Source organism: Lycorma delicatula, chromosome 5, assembly GCF_047948215.1.
Source record: "Lycorma delicatula isolate Av1 chromosome 5, ASM4794821v1, whole genome shotgun sequence".
NCBI classification, from domain to species: domain Eukaryota; kingdom Metazoa; phylum Arthropoda; class Insecta; order Hemiptera; family Fulgoridae; genus Lycorma; species Lycorma delicatula.
The window spans coordinates 127,604,932-127,628,124 of NC_134459.1; the positions used below are offsets into that span (position 1 = coordinate 127,604,932).

Sequence of the window (23,193 nt, forward strand, 5' to 3'; positions counted from 1 at the left end):
GACATATCGGTCTGCAGGCTTTAACTACGGCTGCGTAGCTTATTCGTCCGCATGAGCTACCGCACTTAAGATGCTCTTGTAGTCCATCATTCATTTATCCGTTTGCTACAGATGTGTTTCATTCAAGCCTCGTAGTAAGTCTCCTAGTGGACAGTGGTGAGCCATCTTTGGTAGAGATAAAAGAAATTATCTGATATGTCAATCGCACTACCCCGACGAGGAGTTTTACTCTTTAAGACTTTGGGGGATGGCGTCACCACGGCCCTAGCCTATGCAGCTTTTTTTCCCACTACATACTGAGCTGCTGAACCTTTTACACCATACACATACCCTATGCCACAAACATTACATAGATTACAACATACACACCAACACCTTACACTGTTTCTTCTTACACAAATTCTCAGTGGCGTTGCGACACCTTACGAAATGCAACCGTAATCCAGTGTGAAAACTTATCGTGCCAATGGGTGGATGACTGTACGTAGTGAGTGATCTGTTATAACGCTGGTACTCGTGGAAACTGAATGTCAATTCTAGTTAAAAATTCTTCGGTGGTTGTTTGTCCACTTTGGCTGACAGCCAAAGTCTCTTGTTACCACTGGCTATGTTGTTTTTTTTTTCTTAGGTAGTGATGAAGAAACGAGAAACGTTACAGAGGGGGTGAAATTTTCCTGTGTATGGTTTCTTGTAGTGAGATACAGCAAGGAAGGTAAATCGTTTGGTAAATTTTCTCCCTTTGTGTATTGTAACATCCTGACCCCGTAGGGGAAGACACCCACCATGTGACAATTGCGGTCGTCCCCCGGTCGTCACGCTACCCTTTCCATACCTATCCCTTATGGGCTTTATCGGAGGTCATCCTCAAACCTCGGCAAAACGCTTCTCTCAGCCTTGTTCTTGCCTCAGTCAGAATGCCACCGAAGCGAATGTCACGTGTGACATTCCCATTGGTGTACTACTACCTCTAAAAAAAAAGGACGTTAGTCTCAAACAAGACTGAGTAAACAAAATATGGAAAGGAACTGAAATCGACTACCTACCCGAAGGAAAAAAACCGAGTTCAACACGCAATTACAACAAAACAAACGAAGAACAAAAATTTACAAATGGCGGCATCCTAAATGTCCTCCAGACCTTTCTTTTGCCAAATAGTAATGTATAAAATTGTCAACTATTATCCATTCAGCTTGGTTTCTCCAATTGACACGGAGACCCAGCGCCCACCCGATAACATCGAGCTGACAGATAGTCTCCGTGCGTATCAACTCGTACTTTGAACAAACATACAGAACATGATGTACATCGTACAATTGCCCTCATTGCGGACACTCCTGAGTCCACCAGGCCAAACCTCTGCAGCCTGTCCCGGAAAGCGCCATGCCGAGAAAGATATTGCGTCACGTACTTATTCGGGTGTACCCTAGAGGCGCCCTGTAAACTAATAACATAGGAAACAGATCATGACATGGGATGGGACCTCTTGTCACATCCAATTGGCCTGCCACAAAGCATTACTATATTGTAAATTTCCCAAACTTTGTCAGAAGTTAACTCACCTAACTTATTGGCGACATAACGCAGTTGCCACTCTGACACAATCAAGTCTATCGGTTTCACGCCCACAATCACCAAGATCGCCTTTCATGAAATCGTACGGTTTCTCGTGAAATTGTACGTCAACTGTTAAAAGTATAAGGCGTTGAGCCCTCAACAATATGTCCCGATAACTTTTAAACTTCAGCCTATCCACCCACACAGGAACCGCATATAGCATAATTGCCTCGCAGACGCCCTTATACACTCGTGTAGTGCACTCCAAGCTTTAGAAGATATATCCTGTCATCCTTGATATCTATAACACAATTGCTGAATTAAACAATCGCAACACACGAGTGAGTTTCTGCTGGATCCCTAGCCACGTGGGAATTCCAGGAAATGAATGTGCAGATTCCGCTGCTAAAGGCGCATGGTCAACCATCCTTGGTAGTCAACCTTTCTTCATCACTCGTGTTACGATTTTATTAATTATGTAAAACTCACTCTTCGGACAAATTGTGGCAAGGTGACCGGACTGCTGTAGTGGATAATAAACTCCGGCACATCAAAGATATTGTGTTGCCATGGTATTCCTAGTGTAAAAAGGTTCGTTGAGAGGAAGTGGACCCCTGCCAATTTCAATTAGAACATACTAGAGTCATTCACAGGTATTTCATGTCAACATAAAATGCACCATTGTGGGTAAGACGCAATTACCGCTTAACTGCGCACTATATCCTTGTGGACTGGATATGTTATGCGGCCTTGCGTCGCAATTTGCCCAGAAACATCTGTCCAATCCTGGTCAATGACAAAAAAGAGTTAGATCAAGTGTTGTTATTTCTACAGAGTATAAATATGTTTCATAAAATCTAATATTTACTAAGTTCTAGAATTTGTGTTCTGTGTTTTATTCTTGAGATAAAGTTTTTTTAATTATTTTATTTTATTCATTGTAGTTTAAAACTTGGAACTTTAATTTCTGTTATCGGTGAAGGGGCCCTTTACACCCCTCACGAACTTTGTTAAATTTTATTTGTATTTTAAATTTTATATACGAGGGTTATTTTTTTTTCAAAGGCCGATCGGTCACGAAATTAAAACCACAGTGAGAATAAAAAAAAAAATTATTTGTAACAAGTACTTACATAGTTACGCTATTTCTCTACATAGTTTCACAAAGTGAAACACTGGCTAGGAGACAACTTTGTGAAAAAGCCACAATTCAGAATAAGCGGTGAGGAATGTTGTCATCAGGCATTGTCTTTCTCCATGACAATGCTCAGCCGCACACTGCAGCTGTAACAAAGAAGCTCCTGCAGCGTTTTCGTTGGGAAGTGTTTGATCATCCACCATATAGCCCGGACTTGGCTCCATCCGATTTTCACCTCTTTGCTCACATGTAACGCTGGTTAGGAGGACAACATTTTGGCACTGACATCGAGCTGCAGACCAGCGTAGAAACAAGGCTGAAAATACAGGCGGCTCCGTTCTATGACGAGGGTATTGGAAAGTTGGTACCACGCTACGACAAATGTCTAAATCGAAGTGGCGACTATGTAGAGAAGTAGCGTAACTATGTAAGTACTTGTTACAAAGAAAACATTTTTTATTTTCACTGTGGTTTTAATTTCGTGACCGATCGGACCTTGAAAAAAAATAACCCTCGTATTTTTTTGCTGTTTTTTTTTTTTTTTTTAATTATTTTATTGTTTTCTGACTGATATTTATTAGTTGCAAGTTTTTTGTGATGTTACTCATAGTTTTAAGTTTTTAGTGATATCTGTGTTATTAGGTTTATGTTTTAATTGTTTTTTTTTAATATTTTAATTTTACTCTAGCATTAGCTTTTATTTTTTTCTCTTTATAATATGTTAGTTCTGGGCATGAAAATGTGAAAGCGTTTTTCGCCCTTAAAAAAAAAAGAACAAGTGTGACTATAACACAGTTATTAATATTAATAATATTAATAGATTTATATACTTCATATGAAACTTGAGTAAGTGTCACACTTTTACAAATTTTCGTACTTGCTCTAATATCATCTCTTAATAGCTTAGCATTATGATCATTAGTGAGGTCATAAAACATGAAGCAGTTTCAAAGTATTTTTTATTGTTAGCTTTAAAATATTATAAAATTTGTTTGTGTAATAATTTTTAACTATTCAACTTTTAATATTTTTCTGTAGACTTGAAGTTTATATTCTTAAACCTTGACTTTTCCTTCTTGCATTGTTTTAAATGTATTTATATGCCGGGATATGAACTACCCATGTATGCATTTCCATTACTGTTGAACATATATGTCTTTATGTATACTGTATTTCCTGCAAGGCTAAAATAGCAACGGTCATTAGCACGAGCCAAAAAACAAACAGTGTAAAGGGCGAGTTCAAATTCTGGAGTCGTTCCAACAAACATTGTACTAACTGGTTTATTGTGGCCCAACCAGACATAATGCAGTTTTAACAACGAACCCTAAAACAGTTACAGTGTTTATATTAAAATAAAATGCCATGAAAACAATATGTGTTATGAGGTTACAAAAACTTAAATTTGATCAATAAGAAACAAAGGCATAAAAAATAGTTTTGATTTATAAAAATCACTTTTTGTTTCTATTATTTACTTGCTGCACCATAAATTTGGTTTACTCTCTGATTTTTTTGATAAGCTATTTATTTTTATCAACCAAAAATATTTCTCTTTGCTTTTTTCTAATGATTTAACATGATTATAAAGTGTCATTAATTATACACATAAAGTTGAGAATAAACAATAGCAGAGATTAACAGAGAAACTAGATATATATAAAAACACAAGAAGCAATTTTTTTAAGATCATATTCTTACATAACAGACTGCAAAACCAGTTATAGCTCAGCTGTATACTCTCTGACTATCTTTTTATTATACAGTGTCACTGACAAATTCAGACAATGATGTATACCAGTGAGGGTGATCATTCAAATGTTAATTTGACCCTGGATCAAATTCAGTGATTTATAGATTAGGTTTAATGATTTTTACTTATCTATCCATAAAACTTAATAAACTCTGGTTATTAATTATATACTAAAGGTTATACAAATGAGTGAAGACTTTTTGTAAGTTGGAAATCAATGGTTGATTAATTAGTTAGTTAATTTAGGAAATCAATTAAGTTGATTAATTTTTTCCTAAAAAGTCCTTCATTTCTTATCCAGATTAACAAAAGAAGAATGATAATATAGTAGTTGACATTTTGAATGCATTATTAATATTTTAAAAATACTGTATTGAGTTGAAGAAACTAGAGAGGAAATAAACATATTAATAAAGATGGTATTGAACTTTGTCCCAAAACTTTACAAGGGGTTAATTGAAGATTGATGATGATGATTTCAATGAAATGGTTCTTTTTTTTTCTTCTTAATGTGCTTAATGAGATCTTAATGTGCTCTTTTACAAAGCTTGGCAGTCATCAAGGTTATACACTTTTTTTACTGTTGCTTTTTTACTTTGCTTGAATAGCTAGTCTGATCTAAAGTTCTATACCCAACGTACATGGAACTGACATTCCATATATTTTGTTCATTTGATCTTGTTTTGGATGAAATATAGCAACTGACACATTTGTCCTCACACATTATTTAAAAATATTGCAGTTTTGTAATCTTATATGGTTTCTTATTCCTTTGTATACATTTTATTAGTACCATTCTGTTTTTCCAGAACATTTCAAATATCCTTCGGTAAACAGTCTGGTTAGTGTTTGTAATCACAGTTCTCTTTTTTCTTAGTCGTGGCCATAATAATAATGATAAATTTTAAATATGCTTTTCCCATTTATGATTACAACTATAGCTGTGGGGAGCTCTCTTTACTATGAATAGATAAATTCAAAGTTAAGTGAACATAAAATTACCACAATAAAATAAAAATAGCCTGGTATGTAAATATGAGGATAGCTGTAGAAGTACATTTATTAATTTTTTTTATATCAGACTGCTGATCAAGAACAAACATTAAATTATAATTATTATTCAGTTTTTTGTTGTTGTAGCAGGAATTACTTTTGTGATAGTGAGATCTGTTACCTGGATTACTGCTTTGTAAGGGACTTCCAGATTGAAGATGACTGTTCTTTTATTTTCATTATACACAAATATGATCCAAAGAACTACTTTTATAATAACTATGAACATCTTTCTGAATAAAACTTCAAATCTTCTAATATGCCTTATAATGATTAGAATTTAGTTTTTTCTATTGTAGGGTTTAATATTCAAAAAGTGAATTTTATGCCACATAGCTTAATATTTGGAACATCAGGGCAAACTCTGCTCATCTTTATTTGTTCATTTTTCTTTTAGACAATGAATAAATCTTTAGATGTGTTTAGAGTTGTTCATTAAAAAAAGCATCTGAGAAGGTTTTTAGACATGATTTTATATTCAGTGTTAGAAAGAGATCACATAAATCTTTGTATGTTTAAATATTTATCTGTTGTGATTAACAAACTGTTATCGTGAACATAACAAATTATCTTCCCTTTCTATTGTGAACACATTATATATACTACTTTATTTCACCAGAGAATATTAAATATATATTTTGTATATTAAGTGAGATTAAAAAAAAAGTTATACTTTTCCAAAGTATATTTTTTGTATCCATCCAAGGTAATTTAGATTGTGCAATGCTTCTTCACGGTAGAAAAATAACCAGTTGTGGAGGCCAAGAACTGACCCATCTTTATTTATTTCACCTAGGAAAACATGCTCAAATGCTGATGAAATTTGTTTTGCTGTATCTCTTCTGTAATATGTAAACCATATCCGTTTAAGGAGTTTCTTAAATTTGTTTTTGCTGCCTATGAAAATTCCTAAAAAAAATATGAGAAATTTATTGTATAAAGTACAGTAATATTATTATTTTAAAACTTTCTAGAATACATAAACATAAAATTAAAAATGTGTGTGTGTATATATATATAAATATATATATACACACATATGTATAAATTATAACAAAAAGTTTCACTTCCCTGCACTCATGCACACAAGTAGCAAAGAATATGTAGGCAGCTAATTCAAAATTACTTTCTTATCTCATCCATAACTCTCTTAATCATGCAAATTTTTTCTTTGACTGCATTTTGTATTCTTAAACCACTACTTTAAATAATTAATTGTTTTACTTCAGTGTTCTGCTCTGAAAATGTAGTCCACCAGTTATATGAGAGGTGGATCAAAAAATAAGTTACACTCTTGCCATGTTCTTGAACTGAAAGGGATATTTTAATGTCTTGTGGTGGTAGCACTAGTAGTGTTATTGTTTTCATGCTCCCCCAGCAACAATTCTGCACGACATTCAATACGTGTATAGTGTCATCAATATGGCATGTCCTCTAGAGGTTTCATCCAGCGTAGAAGTGCGTTCAGTAATCCGATTTTTGAGCAAAAAATTACAATTGTTGTGAAATCGCCAAATTGTTGAGGCATACTTTGAGAATGCAATTCTCACAGTATTCTCACAGTATATTCACATCCCATGGTCACAAATGTTCAGAAACGGAAGAACAAATGTGAGTGATGAACTGCGTGCTGGGCTTTCTTCTACTGCAAACATGACGGGTAATGTGGAACACGTGAATGAAATGATCTTGAGTAACCGGCTAAAATTAGAGAGATTGCAAGTGAACTTAACTTCAGTTGTCGTAGTGTGTTTGCGATTATTCACGATCAGCTTGGTAAGATGTGTGCACGATGGGTGTCACATCTGTTGACCAACAATCACAAACATCAACATTTTGCGTCTGCTCTTTCTTTTCTTCAACATTATTCCAGGACTGGTTCACAGTTTTGAAGCAAATCATCACAGGGGATGAGAGCTGGGTGCTTCATTACACTCCTGAGAATAAACGAGCATCACATGAATGAAGACACAAAAATTCACTGCAGCCAAAAAAAGTGAAAACATTGGCCAAATGTTCGAAAGGTTATGCTGACGTTGTTTTTTGATTCTGATGGAGTTGTTTACTGTGCATTTATGCCTCGAGGAGCAACAGTCAATGTTGAATCTTATTGTGAGACTTAAAAAAAATTGCGTAAAGTCATTAAAGATCAAAGACCAGGAAGATTGAGCGATGGGGTCGTTTTTCTTCACAACGCTAATGATGATGAACTGGAGGAAGCGGTTCTTAAATGGTTGAAGGAAATAGAACAACATTTTTATGAGAGTGGTATTGAAAAACTTGTCGCAAGGTATGAAAAGTGTTTAGAAAAACTTGGTGATTATGCCAAAAAATAGATAATATTATGTAGGTTTTTGTTCAATAACAAAAAAATTGTCTTATAAATATGTATTTGTTTCATAGAGGGGGTGTAACTTACTTTCTATTAGTCTCTTGTACTTAGTTTACATTTTATGTGAAAATTTATTGTTTTTTTGACATTTTTATTCAAATTTTAGATATTTAATACAAATATTTAACAAGTTGTTTCCTATGTTGAAACATTTTATTTCAAATTGTAACCTTTTAAAATTAAAAGTCAAACTAAATTTAGCACCTACATAGTTTTTACAAACTTACTTATAGTGAATTTTTGTGAACTCTTTATGTTTTATTAAATCTGGTTCAATTTGTCATTTAAAAATAAGTGAGTATTTTATCTACTACAAAATGACAGAAAGTAGTTTGATGTGTTGTAATTTAATTACTTCTGTACGCATAACTATTTAATAAAAATAAATCATGATGAAATAAAATACTGAATGTCATAGGGTCATTTTTATTTCTTACCTAGTCACAAGAACAATAACTGCATCTGCATTACCTATACTGATTCTTTACTGTCAGAAGATTTCAACAACAATATACCTCAGTCAATGTGAAGGAGAGTATCAGCTTTCCTTAAAACTTTGCAATATTCAAAATGTCTCTGTTTCTAAGAATTTGTTTTTACCAAATAAAAAAACTTGTATAAAAAGTTGCAAAACAAAAGTTTTTGTTAAAAAAAAATTAAGAGTTCTTGATCAAAAGAATTGTCAAATTTAAACAAAAATCCATAATTTTAAGCTCTATATATATATATATATATATATATATATATATATATAATTGTGTACAGTTTATTATAAATTATATTTAATACAACATTGGCATTACTGTTGATATTAAAAAGAAAATTAAGAAAAACAAACATTAAACAGATCTAAGTTTAAATTTTAAACCAACAATTATTAGAGACAGTAAGCAAAAAATACTTAAAACTGTCTAGGGTTTTTATTTCTGCCAGCCTCCGTGGTGCGAGTGGTAGCATCTTGGCATTTCATCCGGAGGTGTCAGATTATATATATATATAAAAAGAAACTCATTTTGCAATTCAGAGTTACAATTATTGTTTTAAGTATGTAATTTTGAAATTTCATTTACTTGATAACTTTTAAATATGTACTTATTTGACAAATATCAGATTCCTTTGGTGGCAATCGCTATAAGGAAAAATATGATGATAAAATTTTGGGTGTGAGAATTTAAACATTTATGATCCCATCTAACTGAAAAGCACAAAAACCTATGGAAAATTCTGAAAGGATGTATCTATGAATATAAGCCTTATTTTGATAAATATATCTTAAATGTACAAGTATGGAAAGTCTGTACATTGTACATTAAAATTTGAATTTTACACAAACATTCCTGTATGTGGGTCATTGATGCCGTTAAATTTTTAACTTAACCAGTCTACGGAATGAAGTATTTATTGCCATTTTAAAATTAAAACTTTTTATAGGGCATGACAGGGACATGAAATTTGATACTACAGTAATATTATATTAGTCAGATTTTTGCGGTCAGTATTGACATTTTAATCATTTGAACTTAACTGTTTTAAAGTCTTATGGTTTGTATTTACAAAATGGATTGCTAAAAACTCATGAAACATAGAAAAAATGTTCATCTCCATAAATTCTATTTATATAAACTTCTATTTAATTTTGGCCTTATTCCAACAGAGGGGTACATTGTTTTTTTTTTTTTTAGATTCTGCTTAATATTTTTAAACCAATTCAGCCATTAAATACCAAATTAGCCCAAAATATTTTTACATATAAGATCTTAACTGTAAGTTTTGGTACCTACAAATAAGTGAGTAAGGGAGTAAGTACCCTATTTCACATTTTATTCGTTTTCTAATGCCTTGTAAACATCAGTTTCTAGAATCATTTACTAAAATTATTATTTAAAATTGATTTCCAATTTTGTTTTCTATTTTATGCTTTATAATTGATTAGATCAATTGTAAGTAATAATAACAGTCATTAATATTTAAAAATTCTATCATTTTTGAAATAAAGTCTGCTGAGAGCAAAGCAGAGAAAAGTAAATGATCATAACTCTTCGGTGAATTGTTTTTCAGTTTAACACAATTTTTCTCAACCAGATGGCATTTTTGTTTGTTTTGCAAATATGCTTAAAGTTTATTTGCAGGAGTTATATTTTTAGACAAAATTACAAGACATTATTGAAAATGTTCTGACCAATGGAGCCAGCATTCAGAGTCTGCCATCATAAAAGAGATAAAGAACACTGGGAAAGTAATTTATTATGTATGAAAGACTGAATGTTTGGCAGATTTTACAGGGGAATATGAAGCAACATTAATTCATAATTTGTTCAACTATCTTTTATTAAAAGTATTCACTACAAATCTTTTAGCGCTGTCTTTTTTTTTAAAGAATCAATTGATAGTAACCACAGTATTGGTTATCAGTGCTACAAAATTCGTCTACCTGGTCCTTGGAGCATCTTGTGATTAGTGAAGTTTTACAGCATTGTGATTCTAGGGTTAAGTATGTAATTTTGAAAGATCATTTACTTGTTAAATGAACGTTAAAGAAAGTAAAGCAAGAATAAATATAATTGTAAAATCTGAGCGTAACATAAAAATAATCAAAGTGAATTTCCATTCTTATGTCATAAATTTAACATTGTGTCAGTCAAATACAAAGAACTGCACATATGATTGTTTGGCAGGCATTGAGGCAAGATTTGATTATGAAGTCATACCGTTATGTGAGTAATTGTTGCAAGCTATAAAACTAACTGAAAAAAATTTTAATTTTCCTGTCACAAGACTATATAACCTGGAGGTTAAGGGAAACTATGACTTTGTTCTATGCCTAGAGGTTAGTGATGAAGGAATATCTCATTTAATTATTAAGGTTAAATTAGAGGACATAGAAAACTTTCATGAAACAATCGAGTGTGAATACCACTCACTCACTGAAATAAAGATCTTTTGTGCTTTCTCTTGTTAAAGTTTTCCTTTTTATGGAAAGCACAGTGATCAGTTGTTCTTATCTGGATATCCTGCAAAAGTTGCTACTTTCTATCTAAATGAAGATTTCAGCAAATACATTTTTAATCAAAGGGGGATGTCACCTCATTGACATGGGAATGTTTCTGCTGCTCCAATCAATTAGCCCCCTTGAGATTTAATGATTTGTAATATTAATTCATGCCTTGATGCTTTATAATTGGTCTTAAAGAAAGTTATGCAACTTCTTTAAAAAGATGTAGTTTATGTGTCAAAACTACACACATAATAGTCTTAAGTCTGGCAAAATAAACAGTCTCGTTATTGCCATGGTCACAATATGCTGGAACAAGTAAAGCAGAAATTTAATTTAGTGTTCATAAAACTAACTGGAAGTTACATAGAGTGCTTTTACATGAGATTCACAAATGTTAAAAGTCATTTTCTTTTTACTAATATTGCATTGTAACACGTTCTGTTAATTATTTTGTAATCATTCTGTATTCAAAAGGTTACTGAGTATAAATCTTGTAATCTCTGGCAGCTGAAATGTTAAATAAAAAGGAATCAATGAAATTCTTCTGAAAAGAGTACATGAAAATTTTAACAGATAGGAGAGTGATAAATTTATTAAGTATAAGAATGAATGAAAGAAGATTATAATTTTATACTTCCAAATATACTTTTAAAAACTTACTTTTATCTATCAAAAATGATTGCGTAAAATTCATAATGTTTGTTTCAAGAACTGAATCCAAAAAGTTAGATTCTTCTTCTTCATCATCATCTTCATCTTCATGAAAGTACGGTCTCTCATGATGTGAATCATCTGGGTAGTATTTATCATATAGTTTGACAAGACTTGTAATAGTTGGATAATCACTGAAAACTTTCTTATCAAGCCAAAGTAATCTACAACAAATAAAAGAATAGGATGAATTAATTATTTGTTAAGATTCCAGGACTGTAAAGGTTGAAAGTTAACTATACTCCTGAAAACAGTATATCCATTCTCAAGAATAACAAGATCCCCCACCAGAATTACAACTGAAAGCAAGGCTAAAATTATTTCTGTACCTTCTTCTCTGAAGAAGACATATTGTAGCAAACCACCATGCTGAGCTCATCAGTTGTTAGTATATGTTTCAACTTTACTTATCACTAGGTTTATTAACCATTTTTTGGCTTGATTAATTTTTTTAAATTATATTTTATCTAAAATAACTATTCATAGGTTGTGATGATAAACTCACTAAATTCTGGATTGAAGAGGATTACAAACTAAAGGTTGTATAAAGTTATATTTTTAACTGAAATAGTTCTCTGGTAGCTGGAAAGTCAAAAATACTGCTTACAGATTGTTTACCATACACGCTTCATGAACAAGGTATTTAACAACTTCCTAATGAGTCATATGGCTTCTTACAAAATAAATCCTTATCAAATATCCTGTAGATTTCCAAATTGCCATATGAATCACTCTCTTAACCCAAAATATTGGCAGTTGTAAGAAAAAACTCTATTTTATGAAAAGAAAAGTTAATGAAATAAGAAGGATGTCTCTTACTTTTTGCAGTTTGCTTTCTATTTAATCATATTTGATTTTCTGACTAATTTCACTAGTAAACCCCAAACCAAAAATATGTTTTCAATCTTTAGATGAAAACAGTTTGAATAAAAGAGTTACTTGGTACCCTTTAATTGAGAGTGTAAACTTTTAAAAAGAGTACTTGATGGTTTATGTTTAAAATGCTTTATTTTCTTCCAAAAGAGCATTTAGTGATGATGGGTGAATTTACTCCATTTTTCAAAAGTTAATTAATTTACCCCACTATAAATCTATAAAATCTCAATTTTTTATGTTTATTGATTTAAAAGTTATTTAACCATTGTAGAACTTTTTGAATATGCATTTTCCAAAATTTACTGATATGAAAACCTAATTTTTAATAAATAATGTTATTCTTTTAATCTTATTTTTTTTAAATATGTTTAATGAAATTTGCAACTCTAAGAAAGACCCATGTAAATTTTTAGATTCATTGTTATATGTAAATGTCTGTCATTGATGATTTTCATCCACATACTTTCCTTTTCCATACATCTCTTACCTTAAACACACGTGGTTTAATTAACCTTAGTGAGATATAAGTATAATGTGGTACTGTTTAGATTGTTCTTTTTTAAAAAATAATACTAATGAACAAGTAAAACTAATGGCTATTTTACTGAGTTATTAATCAAGTACGGCTGTGGAGCGTGGTCTGCTAAGCAACTTGGAGCTGTCTTGCCTTGTTCCCATGTTATCACATGATTACTTAAATCACTTGGTTCCTGTTGAAGAAGATTTTCTGTGAATGACATTAATTCTGTGTCTGAAAGCCAGTTACCTGCAATTCAACCAAAAATATTTTTAATTTAATTTAATTTTTTCAGAAATAGCAATATTAAAACATTGCATGGATCAGAATTTGACATCTATCCATATAATAAATATTTACTCTAATGCCATTTTTTAATATAACATCAAACAGATATGCAATTTTAATTTATCTTTGGTAAAATTGAGATGGAGTATAAATTGAGATTTTTTTGATCTTCGGTACTTAAGAAAAAAAATTTGAAGGATGAGTACTTAGTTGAAGCTAAGTCAGTATTTTGTTATAACAGTGTATTAGTTATAGTATAATAGTAATAGTTAATACTAAATTTCTTTTGATCAGTTTAAAAGTACAATGATCACAGCTCCCTAACTGGATGGTTGAACATCAAATTTTTGTTTTTTAATAAGGAACTTTTAATAGTTCAGATTGAGCTTTAAATGCTGTGACATGAGGAGAGTGACCTTGATATAAAATATTTATATATATTGTAATATACAATACACTGCATATGAAATAATATTATGAATGCCAGCAAAATTCGTTTTTTAAAATGTTGCTTATAGAACCAAATAAACTGTCCAACAAATAAATTTTTCTGTTGATAATATGTTGTATTGACATCTTATTCTATGTGGGGAATTCAGCAGAAATAATGGCTAATATTTAGTTCTAGAAATTTATTTTACTTCCTGCAGATAAAAGTTAACATTATCCAGATTACTAAATCTTAAGAAGGTTTTCTGGAGGAAGATTAGGAGGTCCAGCTTTAATCAGTAGGTGCTTTAGTCATTAGGGTTATTGTGCAATTAACAGACATGAAAACTATGGGTCCCTGAGCCAGACCATAGGCAGAGATTAAGGATGAGGAAAGCAGAGGGTTTGTGAGAAAGGATGATTTGATTTAGAGATGATCAGGATAGTAGCTTAAGTAGATGGAGGTGGTTTTATCTTTAATTACAATCTGTTTATTGTCTGAAAATGACTTAATTAATCTAATTATACCAATAATATATTTTACCGTTATATTTTTTAAACCAAGGTTTTTAATTCATCTAAGGAAATATCATCAATCAAAGATAGCGTCATCACTTCTGTGATTATATTTTCACCAGCACAAAATAAAAATGTATTTATCTATCTTTTTTAATAAAATATGTAACATCCTTTCAATAACATTTAAATACTTAACAACCTTTGGTATTACTTTACTCTAATATTAATGAAACAAAATTCTTTTGTATCACTATCAGAAGTCTAATTTATTCACGATATAAGTTAGATTACTAGCTGCAATTACCATCATTACTAGAAATGCAATACCATCATGTTTTATAATTACGGCAAGAAACATACTAGTATCCTAGAACAAATTGTCTAGGATTGCAAAAAGAAATCTGTAGCTGAGAAAGCCAGATCTCAGTAATTATTAATAACGTACATTTATATTAATGTGTTCAGAAAAGTGAATAGTACTTCAAGTAAACTTAATAATCAAATAATGATTCTTTTAAAATTCTAATTTTTTATAATCTAATTTCTAAGTATTTGCTTCTCCAACTCCTTTATTGTCTGCCTCTGGTTTAAGATAGAAAACAGTTTATTGCAACATCTTTAAACTCAGTATTGATATTTTAGATTATATTAAACTTTTCCATTATGCTAGAGTATTTTTTATAAAATTATAGTACTTTATAAATGATATTATCTTCACTTTGTGAATAATTTTAAGCAAATTGTAACGTTTTATCACCAGTATATAAGTTTAATTTTATCATTGATAAAATATAATTTTATTTATAATTCCATACCAGATCAGACCCATTAATGTTAGGACAAGCCCTAACATTACCAACCTCTTCTGCAAATGAACCTTTATTAATGAATGGTACTTAACAAATTAAATTTTAAACTTACTTATATATACTATGCAAATTTTATATCTTACCAGCTGGAATAATGTAGCTAGGTAATATAATAGTTAAAATAAGTAAACCATACGAACATATAGAGTATAACATGCACAATTATTTAATAATTTTTAAACTATTCTTTTTAAACTCTTTCATTTATAACTGACATATTTTCTTATCATTTATTGATACTTTTTATATTATCAAAAAATAAATCAGTTCATTTATTACTAGTATGTTATTTTATCTTATTATAAATTTGAAATATTTAAATAGTTTTTATTATGTCCATACTGAGTATCTATGTTTCTTTTTCAAAGAATGTATATTTTACATTTTAATCTATTAAACATCACTTAATTTTCTTTCTTAACTCTTGCTTGAGTGGTTTAATAAAGTTCTCTAATTTCTCTGTTCTGTCCTTGTATGTATTTTATCCCGATTTGTTATACCCATTGTTATCTAGCATTATGTTGTTAAATCTTTCCTTTCCTTTAATTTTTGCACCTATACCTACTTCCATTACCATCTGATTTGTAAGATCTTTTGACTCTTTTCTGATAACCATCAAGAAAGTAATATATATTATTACCAGGAATCATATTATATTTAATGCATCATATTATTTTATTATATGTAATCATATTACTAAGATTTTCAAGTTTACAATACTTTATTGAATAGTACATATCTTTATGATGGAGGGCTGTGTCTCATGGAATCTGTTTCAACAAATCAAGACCTTTGTGACATTAGCACCAAATAAACTCTACTGAGAAACCATCCTAGTGTTTTTTTATTGCTTCACTTAATTTTGTAGTTTGGCTAATCTCCATGAGCAAACATGAAGATTACCATTGAGTCTGCTGTAAATTAATTACATTTGACCAGCCATTTTGGAGTCCACAAAATTGTTTATGAACAATGATGATTCACTGTCTGGTAATGTATTTTCCCGGCAGTTATATTTTTAATACTCCTGTAGCCAAGTCATTCATCACTGAAGATCCAAATCTTATTCTTTGAGAAATAATAAAGAAAATCCCCTCACAACCATCTTATGCCTTGGATACGGAAGCATTCCTTTGTCTCCTGCAATAACACCAGAACACCCATTGTTGCATTTGGACCTGGTCAACATGGATATTTTTGATGAGAAAATAAATTCTCTGTCCAAAAAAATTTGTATCATTTTTATTAATGATATTCTTTGTAAAGATTGAAATTAAATACTATTTAGTGTAAATGAATGCTTATAATACATAGAAAAACAAACAATATGAAAGATGTAAAGAAAAATAGTTTCTTGACACCTAGCAGAAAAAATCAGTGGTTTATTTTCTCATTTAACATTATAACCTTCTACCTCTATTGAACCAACTAATTTTAACATTTAACTTTAATTAAAACATCCCTTTTATTGTTTTGCAGCATTTCTGTTGCTTATGATTCATTGACCTCAGTACAGGAATGTTCTATTTTTTTTTTGCCTAATTAAAAATTATTTCTATCTGAATAGAAAATATCTTTAATAGTTCAAATCTTTAATATCTATTTTATCATTTATCTTTATTAAAGACCTTTATCTAAAAACATTAAACTTTAAATGTGAAATTGTTGTCTTTTAATTGCTTTTAGATTGGGATGAATAATTATAAGCTATAAATGATTATTAACAATGAAAAAATTTATCAAATTGAAGTACAATGTCAATAATTAAAATTTCACTTGTAAACAATTTGTCATATGTCTGTAGATAGTAAGCTGATTGTATCTTCTATTTTATAAATAGTGTAGTTTGTATATTGTTTTTTCAATAAAATTAAGATTATTGATTTCAGAGGAATCAGGAAGTACTGGAAAAAATACTACCATTCACATAAAAGTAATTGTAAAACAGCAATTTCTATATTGGACCAGTTGTTTTTCATTTATCAGTTTTCTTGCCCTCTGACAAGAAATGAGGTGTTGAATTTAGTCTTCAAACTCATATTATTATGATAAACATCGATATTGAATAGCATGTCTATTCTGAGTAGCAATTACACACAAATAAAATTGAAATATGTGTTTATATTATGTGACCAGGTGTGTGTATACAAGGGAAAACGGGAGTTATATTCTTTGTAATTCAGCACAATCTAACACCAATTCTTAAAATTTATAACAATTAGATGGGAACTTATATAACTTGAACAGATACTTCTTTGAAATATGGATGAACCTATAACCAACTATCAAATTCCTTTGCTATTTTATGTGATTTGAAAAAATAGTTCATTATTTTGAGATTATTAAAGTAATGGCTTTAATAATAATTGTACAATATATAATTGACAATTTTTGCTTCTTCTGAATATTCTTTTTTTATTTCTAGTTATTTGAAAATGAGAGGGAAGTTTATATTGATCCCAATTTTAAGATCTGTTTAAAAATGCTTCCAAATGCATGCTTTGTGGTACATTAGTTACAATAATTTTCATATAAATAAATATTCATGTTTTTTCTAAAACTCCAGTATTATAGCCTACATAAATACTTCAAAATATCTATCTTAAGTCCTCAAATAACAAGAATATAGTTAACCAATATTTACACGGAGTGTAGAATATGAGAAGTGAATAGTGTGACAGCTGATACACTATCATTGATGTAACAGGGACAGAGGAGTTTTTTCTAATCATAACATAATTAAAATTCTAAAGAACAAAAAATTTCAAACGTGCATCAAATATTTATATACTACCATTCCTGTCATTGCTTCACCTGCGCAATTTGGTTTCCTGTTGTGGTGAGGGAATGTTCAGCCGGTCATGGCTCACTTCACTTAGTCTTCCAATCTAGCCAGGGGGTTCTGTACCAGAACCCTCTGTATTCATTAAACTCATGCTTGTGAGAATAATATTGATAAGTAAAAATTAAACCCTGTTCAACTTATAAAAATTATTAGTGTATAATTCCTTTAGAGCAACAGTATGGTTAGTAAAGGCTCTGAAACTTTGAGTGATCTGAAGATTAGAGGTTTCAAAATGGTTGGCCTCCATCTTAAAAATATAGTAGTAATAGCTGGTTACCCATCCTTTGTACAGGTAAAAGTATAATTTACCTGGTTCTTGGCGTTACCTGACAAAACACCACTAGGAGGTGACCATACTTTGTTTCACATTTTTATATTTAATTACTTTTAGTTTATGTTTTTTAGTCAACAGTAATCAGAAGCATGTGCAGCCAGTCACATTGCACATACAGTAACAATGGCTATATTGGTTGAGCCACAGTGCTGTACACCGTCGCAACCCTTAAAAAAAAAAAAATGGTTAAATACCCTTAAATACTCAAAAATGGTTTTTAGATATTTATCTGAAAATATTTGCAAGCCCAAATCTAGTGAATATTTCATTTAGTATAGTTGGAAACAGGGAACCCACCGGATTAGTCTTCCCAAATCAGCTGATTTGGAAGTCGAGAGTTACAGCGTTCAAGTCCTAGTAAAGCCAGTTATTTTTACATGGATTTGAATACTAGATTGTGGATACCGGTGTTCTTTGGTGATTGGGTTTCAATTAACCACACATCTCAGGAATGGTTGAACTGAGAATGTACAAGACTACACTTCATTTATACTCATACATATCATCCTCTGAAGAATTATCTAAACGGTAGTTACCGGAGGCTAAACAGGAAAAAGAAAAAAAAAGTTGGAAACAGGGAAAATTTGCAATTATTGTTCAAATATTTTTACCTTTCTTCATCCCTTTGAAGGTCAAATTTTGAAAAATCTAGAAATTGGTTTTTAGATATTTACATGAAAATTACACACACTAAAAATCAAATTGATATCTTCATTGTTATTACCCATTGTTACCATTGCTACTATTGTTCATTGTCATTGTTGTTATCTTCATTGTTATTGTGAAAAAAATAGTAAATTTCATTATTTCTCCATTTTAACCCTTTAAACTAAGAATTTCAAAAAATTCTTTCTTAGTGTGCACTTACACCATAAGAAGAACATGTATACAGATTTCATCAATTTATTTTCAGTAGTTTTTGCTAGGTATTGATAAACCAGTCAGCCAGGACAAGTTGCTTTGTACCTACAAAGCAACTTGTCCTGGTAGATAATAATTTGTACCTACAAATTATTTTACTGAAATTAGTCTTTTTAAGATTCATATTATTCCTCTGTACTGTTAAATTATATTAATATAATTTACATAACTTACCTTAATATAAGGTAAGTTATGTCTTATCTCAATATTCTCTGCTAGGTGGTCTATTTAATAGAATTTAAATGTATATATATATATATATATATGTGTGTGTGTATGTATGTGTAAGACGTACTTGTATACTGAAGTACTTGATACGTTTGTGCAATTTTATTGTATTTTTGTTCAAAAAGATGTATTATTTGTCTGCTAGGTAATCATTTATTAATTAAATATATGGATAAATTAAAGGATGTTGGAAAAATGTTTGCTGTAAAAGGAGGATCAGAAAGATTTTGAGGGTCTGCTGTATTTTACCTATATTATTGTACAATCAATGATCTAAATAAAATAAACTTGTTTGGGTAGAAAAAAGTGAATAAATATACTGTATACTTTTGTAATTAAAATATATTATAGTTCAGTAACATTACAGTAGATTATAAAACAAAAAATTATATATTCATAAAAATAATAGTTGTTTATTTCTGTATACAAACACCAGTAATATAGAAAATCCCTTTCTTTGATTCGTTGTAATCAATCCTTCTTCTATTTGATTCATTGTTTTATTATCATAGAAAAAGTTGTTTAAACAAAGTAGAAATAATTCACAACTTGCTATTGGCATTAAGAGGAAAGAATGCAGCTGCCCAAATAACAAAGCAAATCATAAATGCAAAAAAAATTTGACTTTTTGTGTTGTTCCATCTTATAATTTGAATTTTGCATTTTGGCTGATGTTCCATATGATTTGTCTGTAAAATATAAGGAAAATGTTAACATATTTTAAAAAAATACTTGGAATACTGTTACGGAAACTTGTAAGATGAGTTTATTTAGTTTTATATTCAATAATAATATCAGTTATACGCGTATGTAATAACTATATCAGTTATTATATATATTTTTTATTCATTTAAATATTTTTAATTTAATTGAACAAGAAGACAGTCTGTCAACCTTCACCAAATGGCCTGCCAAATATTAATCTGTAATTGGTTGAGTGGAGCTTACATTATATACTTATGAATTACCTCAAAAGTACCCAGGATCTACAAAACATATAACTGAATATTTTGAAATATACTTAAAATAAAATAAAACATTTTTCTTAAGACTGAGGACAAATATTCTACCAAATCTATTTGCTATTTATTAAAAAGAAAACTAGCCACAAAATAAAATCTTACTGTTATCTCTGAAGCCTTGGTCTGAATCATTCACAGTTAACCCATTTATACACCAAATTTTGTTGTTACTTCACTGCAAAGTGTGTTAATTTTACACTTTAATTTTCCCTCTTTTATTTTTTAGTCTAATTTTATATTTTACTACAATGAACATATTTTTGTTATTTAAACATGTAAAGTGTTTGTAATTTTTTAATGTGTTTATTTGAATTATTTTTAATTACTGTTTACTCTTTTACTGAAACTTTTAAAATGTAGCAATAAAGTTATGAGGAGTAATATATGAACCACATAGGGTGGTATAATAATTTCAATTTAGGTAGAATGACAACTGAGAATAGTAAAATCTGAACATCAACTGACAGTCACTATGTTGATAAAGCATATGTTAATATCAAGAAAAAATTTCCATAACAGGGAAAATTTTCAGGTCGACCTGGGACTGTATAAAGCTACACTTCATTTACATTCATACATATCATCCTCATTCATCCTCTGAAGTAATACCTTATGGTGGTTCTGGAGGCTAAACAGAAAAAAATAGATAAAAATCTGATGTGCACCATATGATTTCCTTGTATGCCTATTAAATTTCATATACATATTTTTTGCTGCACTTCATTTAAACTTTTTTCATTTGAAAGTGAGATACAATCCTCCAATTCTTTAATAAAGTGGACAGTAACACAATTGCTGAAATATTAGTTTTTATTAACAGCAAATACAAATATTAATTCAACAATCTTACATGAAATATTAAGATAGAATAAAAGTTCATTTATTACTTGTGTTACTAGATCAGTATTATTCATATCTTCGTGAGTTGCTGATTAACAAAAGTTTTAGATTTCTGCGTGCTGAATAAATAAAAGTTAATAATAATTAAACTATTCAGTTTAGTGAACTTCTGTATACTGGTTACAAATTTCAATTTCAACCTTGGAGTGTAAAATATTCACTTCTTATTATTGGATTATTTGGTGAATAATCAAAAATGAAAAAGAAACAATCATACAGGAAAAAGAAAGATAACATGAAGAAATATATCTCAAAAAAAAGACAAGAAGATGAATATGATGGGAAGAATGTTAAGAACAAGGAGAGAATAAAAATATTAAGACAAGATGATAAATATAAAGAGGAACAAAACATTAAAACCAAAGAAAGAATAAAAAAATTAGAAGAAGATGATAAATATAAAGAGGAAAATTGTTAAAATCAAAGAAAGAATAAAAAGATTAAGAGATGATAGATATAAAGAGGAAGAAAATGTTAAGACCAAGTAAAGAATAAAAAGATTAAGAGAGGATGATGAATATAAAGAGAGAAAATTTGAAAACTAGAGAACATGTACACAAAATAAGATCAGAAGGATTATATCAAAACAAGAAGCGATGATTAAATGAATGGCAACATAAACAAATAAATGAAATGATGATCAACTCCGACTTAGGGAGAATATTGTCCGACAATATCAGAGGAGTAATGAACTAAAAGATAAGAATTTTTTGCAACTTATTAAAGATTGGGCATATATGCCTCAGTGTATATGGTGTTCTTGTGAGGGTCTATTTTTCAGTCACTCTGTAGTTAACGTTAATGTAGATAAAATTAAACAGAAATTCTAGACATTTGAGTTGAAGTTCACTTTTGATTTGTTACTTTCAATTTATTTAAATGAATTTTTATTTAATTTATTTTCCATTCATTTAATTAATTTCTTTTGGATTAATTAATTTTGTTTCAGTATTGTTATTACTCTTATGGCAACCCACATCAGTCAGAGGGAGTGCCTCCACCAGATGAAAAGGGTTTCTCTCCTGTGGTGAGGCAATGATCCACTAGGAAGGAGTCTTCTGGGGTTCAGGTGAGAGAAGTCCTATCAGACAGTAGTAGCAGTGATAGCGGTGATGGAAGAACTTCGGCGCACAGGTTGGTTGTTACCGAAGAGCAAAGGTAGGAAGACGAATGAGAAGATGACTTAAAGGCAGCAGAGGGCTATCGGTCTGATTGTGTTGACAAGCAGGATGTCGAGGAGGACTTTCTGGCTCTTCGGTCTGGTCAGACGATGTCATGGATGATGGGAAGCATCCTTTGAAACCTTTGGGGAAGCGACGGCTCCATGGTAAGAGAGGTCTGCATCTCTTATGGACATCTCATGTATAGAAGAGGTACCAGAAGGAGGGAAGCATACAGGTTGCATGGAAAAGAGCCTTCAATCAAGGAAGAGATGTTTTGTACATAATATGACTCTTTTGCTGCATGAAGTTAGGAAGTTGACTGCACACGACCACTAAAGTTGAGATCAAAGAGTGCTCCGAGCGTATTAACAGTCATGTTCATGTGTTGGAGCAGTTCGCAGATGTTTTGGATGATATATCTGTGGAGCCTCAGGAGAGGTCACCTACTCGGCTGAGCACAGAGGATGAGGCTATGCAAACATATTTTATCATCACTGATATGGCGTCATAGACTCCGAATGGGGGTCTACAACAGGCTCCAACTTGGTCATCAATTGACGAGCTCCGGCATGCGATTGTTGTGGAGTTGTGGAGGCAGACATTGAGCGGTTAGTTCTTAGAGGCTGGTCTCAGGAGGTCTTCCTATCTTCAACTTTAGTGGAGGACACCGCTGAGTTGCCAGAGGA

General features: G+C 30.6%; 1 protein-coding gene across 1 annotated transcript; it reads right to left on the minus strand.

Annotated features, from left to right (window-relative positions):
* Positions 1 to 3,633: 3,633 nt before the first annotated feature.
* LOC142324530 (endoribonuclease Arlr-like) lies at positions 3,634 to 15,284 on the minus strand. The gene is made up of 5 exons (XM_075365364.1): positions 15,178 to 15,284; positions 13,097 to 13,238; positions 11,546 to 11,760; positions 6,172 to 6,407; positions 3,634 to 4,019 (listed from the first exon to the last, which is right to left on the minus strand). Exons 1-5 carry the CDS (start codon positions 15,248 to 15,250, stop codon positions 3,789 to 3,791), a joined length of 897 nt encoding a protein of 298 aa, XP_075221479.1. The 5' UTR covers positions 15,251 to 15,284; the 3' UTR covers positions 3,634 to 3,788.
* Between the last annotated feature and the right edge of the window lie 7,909 nt (positions 15,285 to 23,193).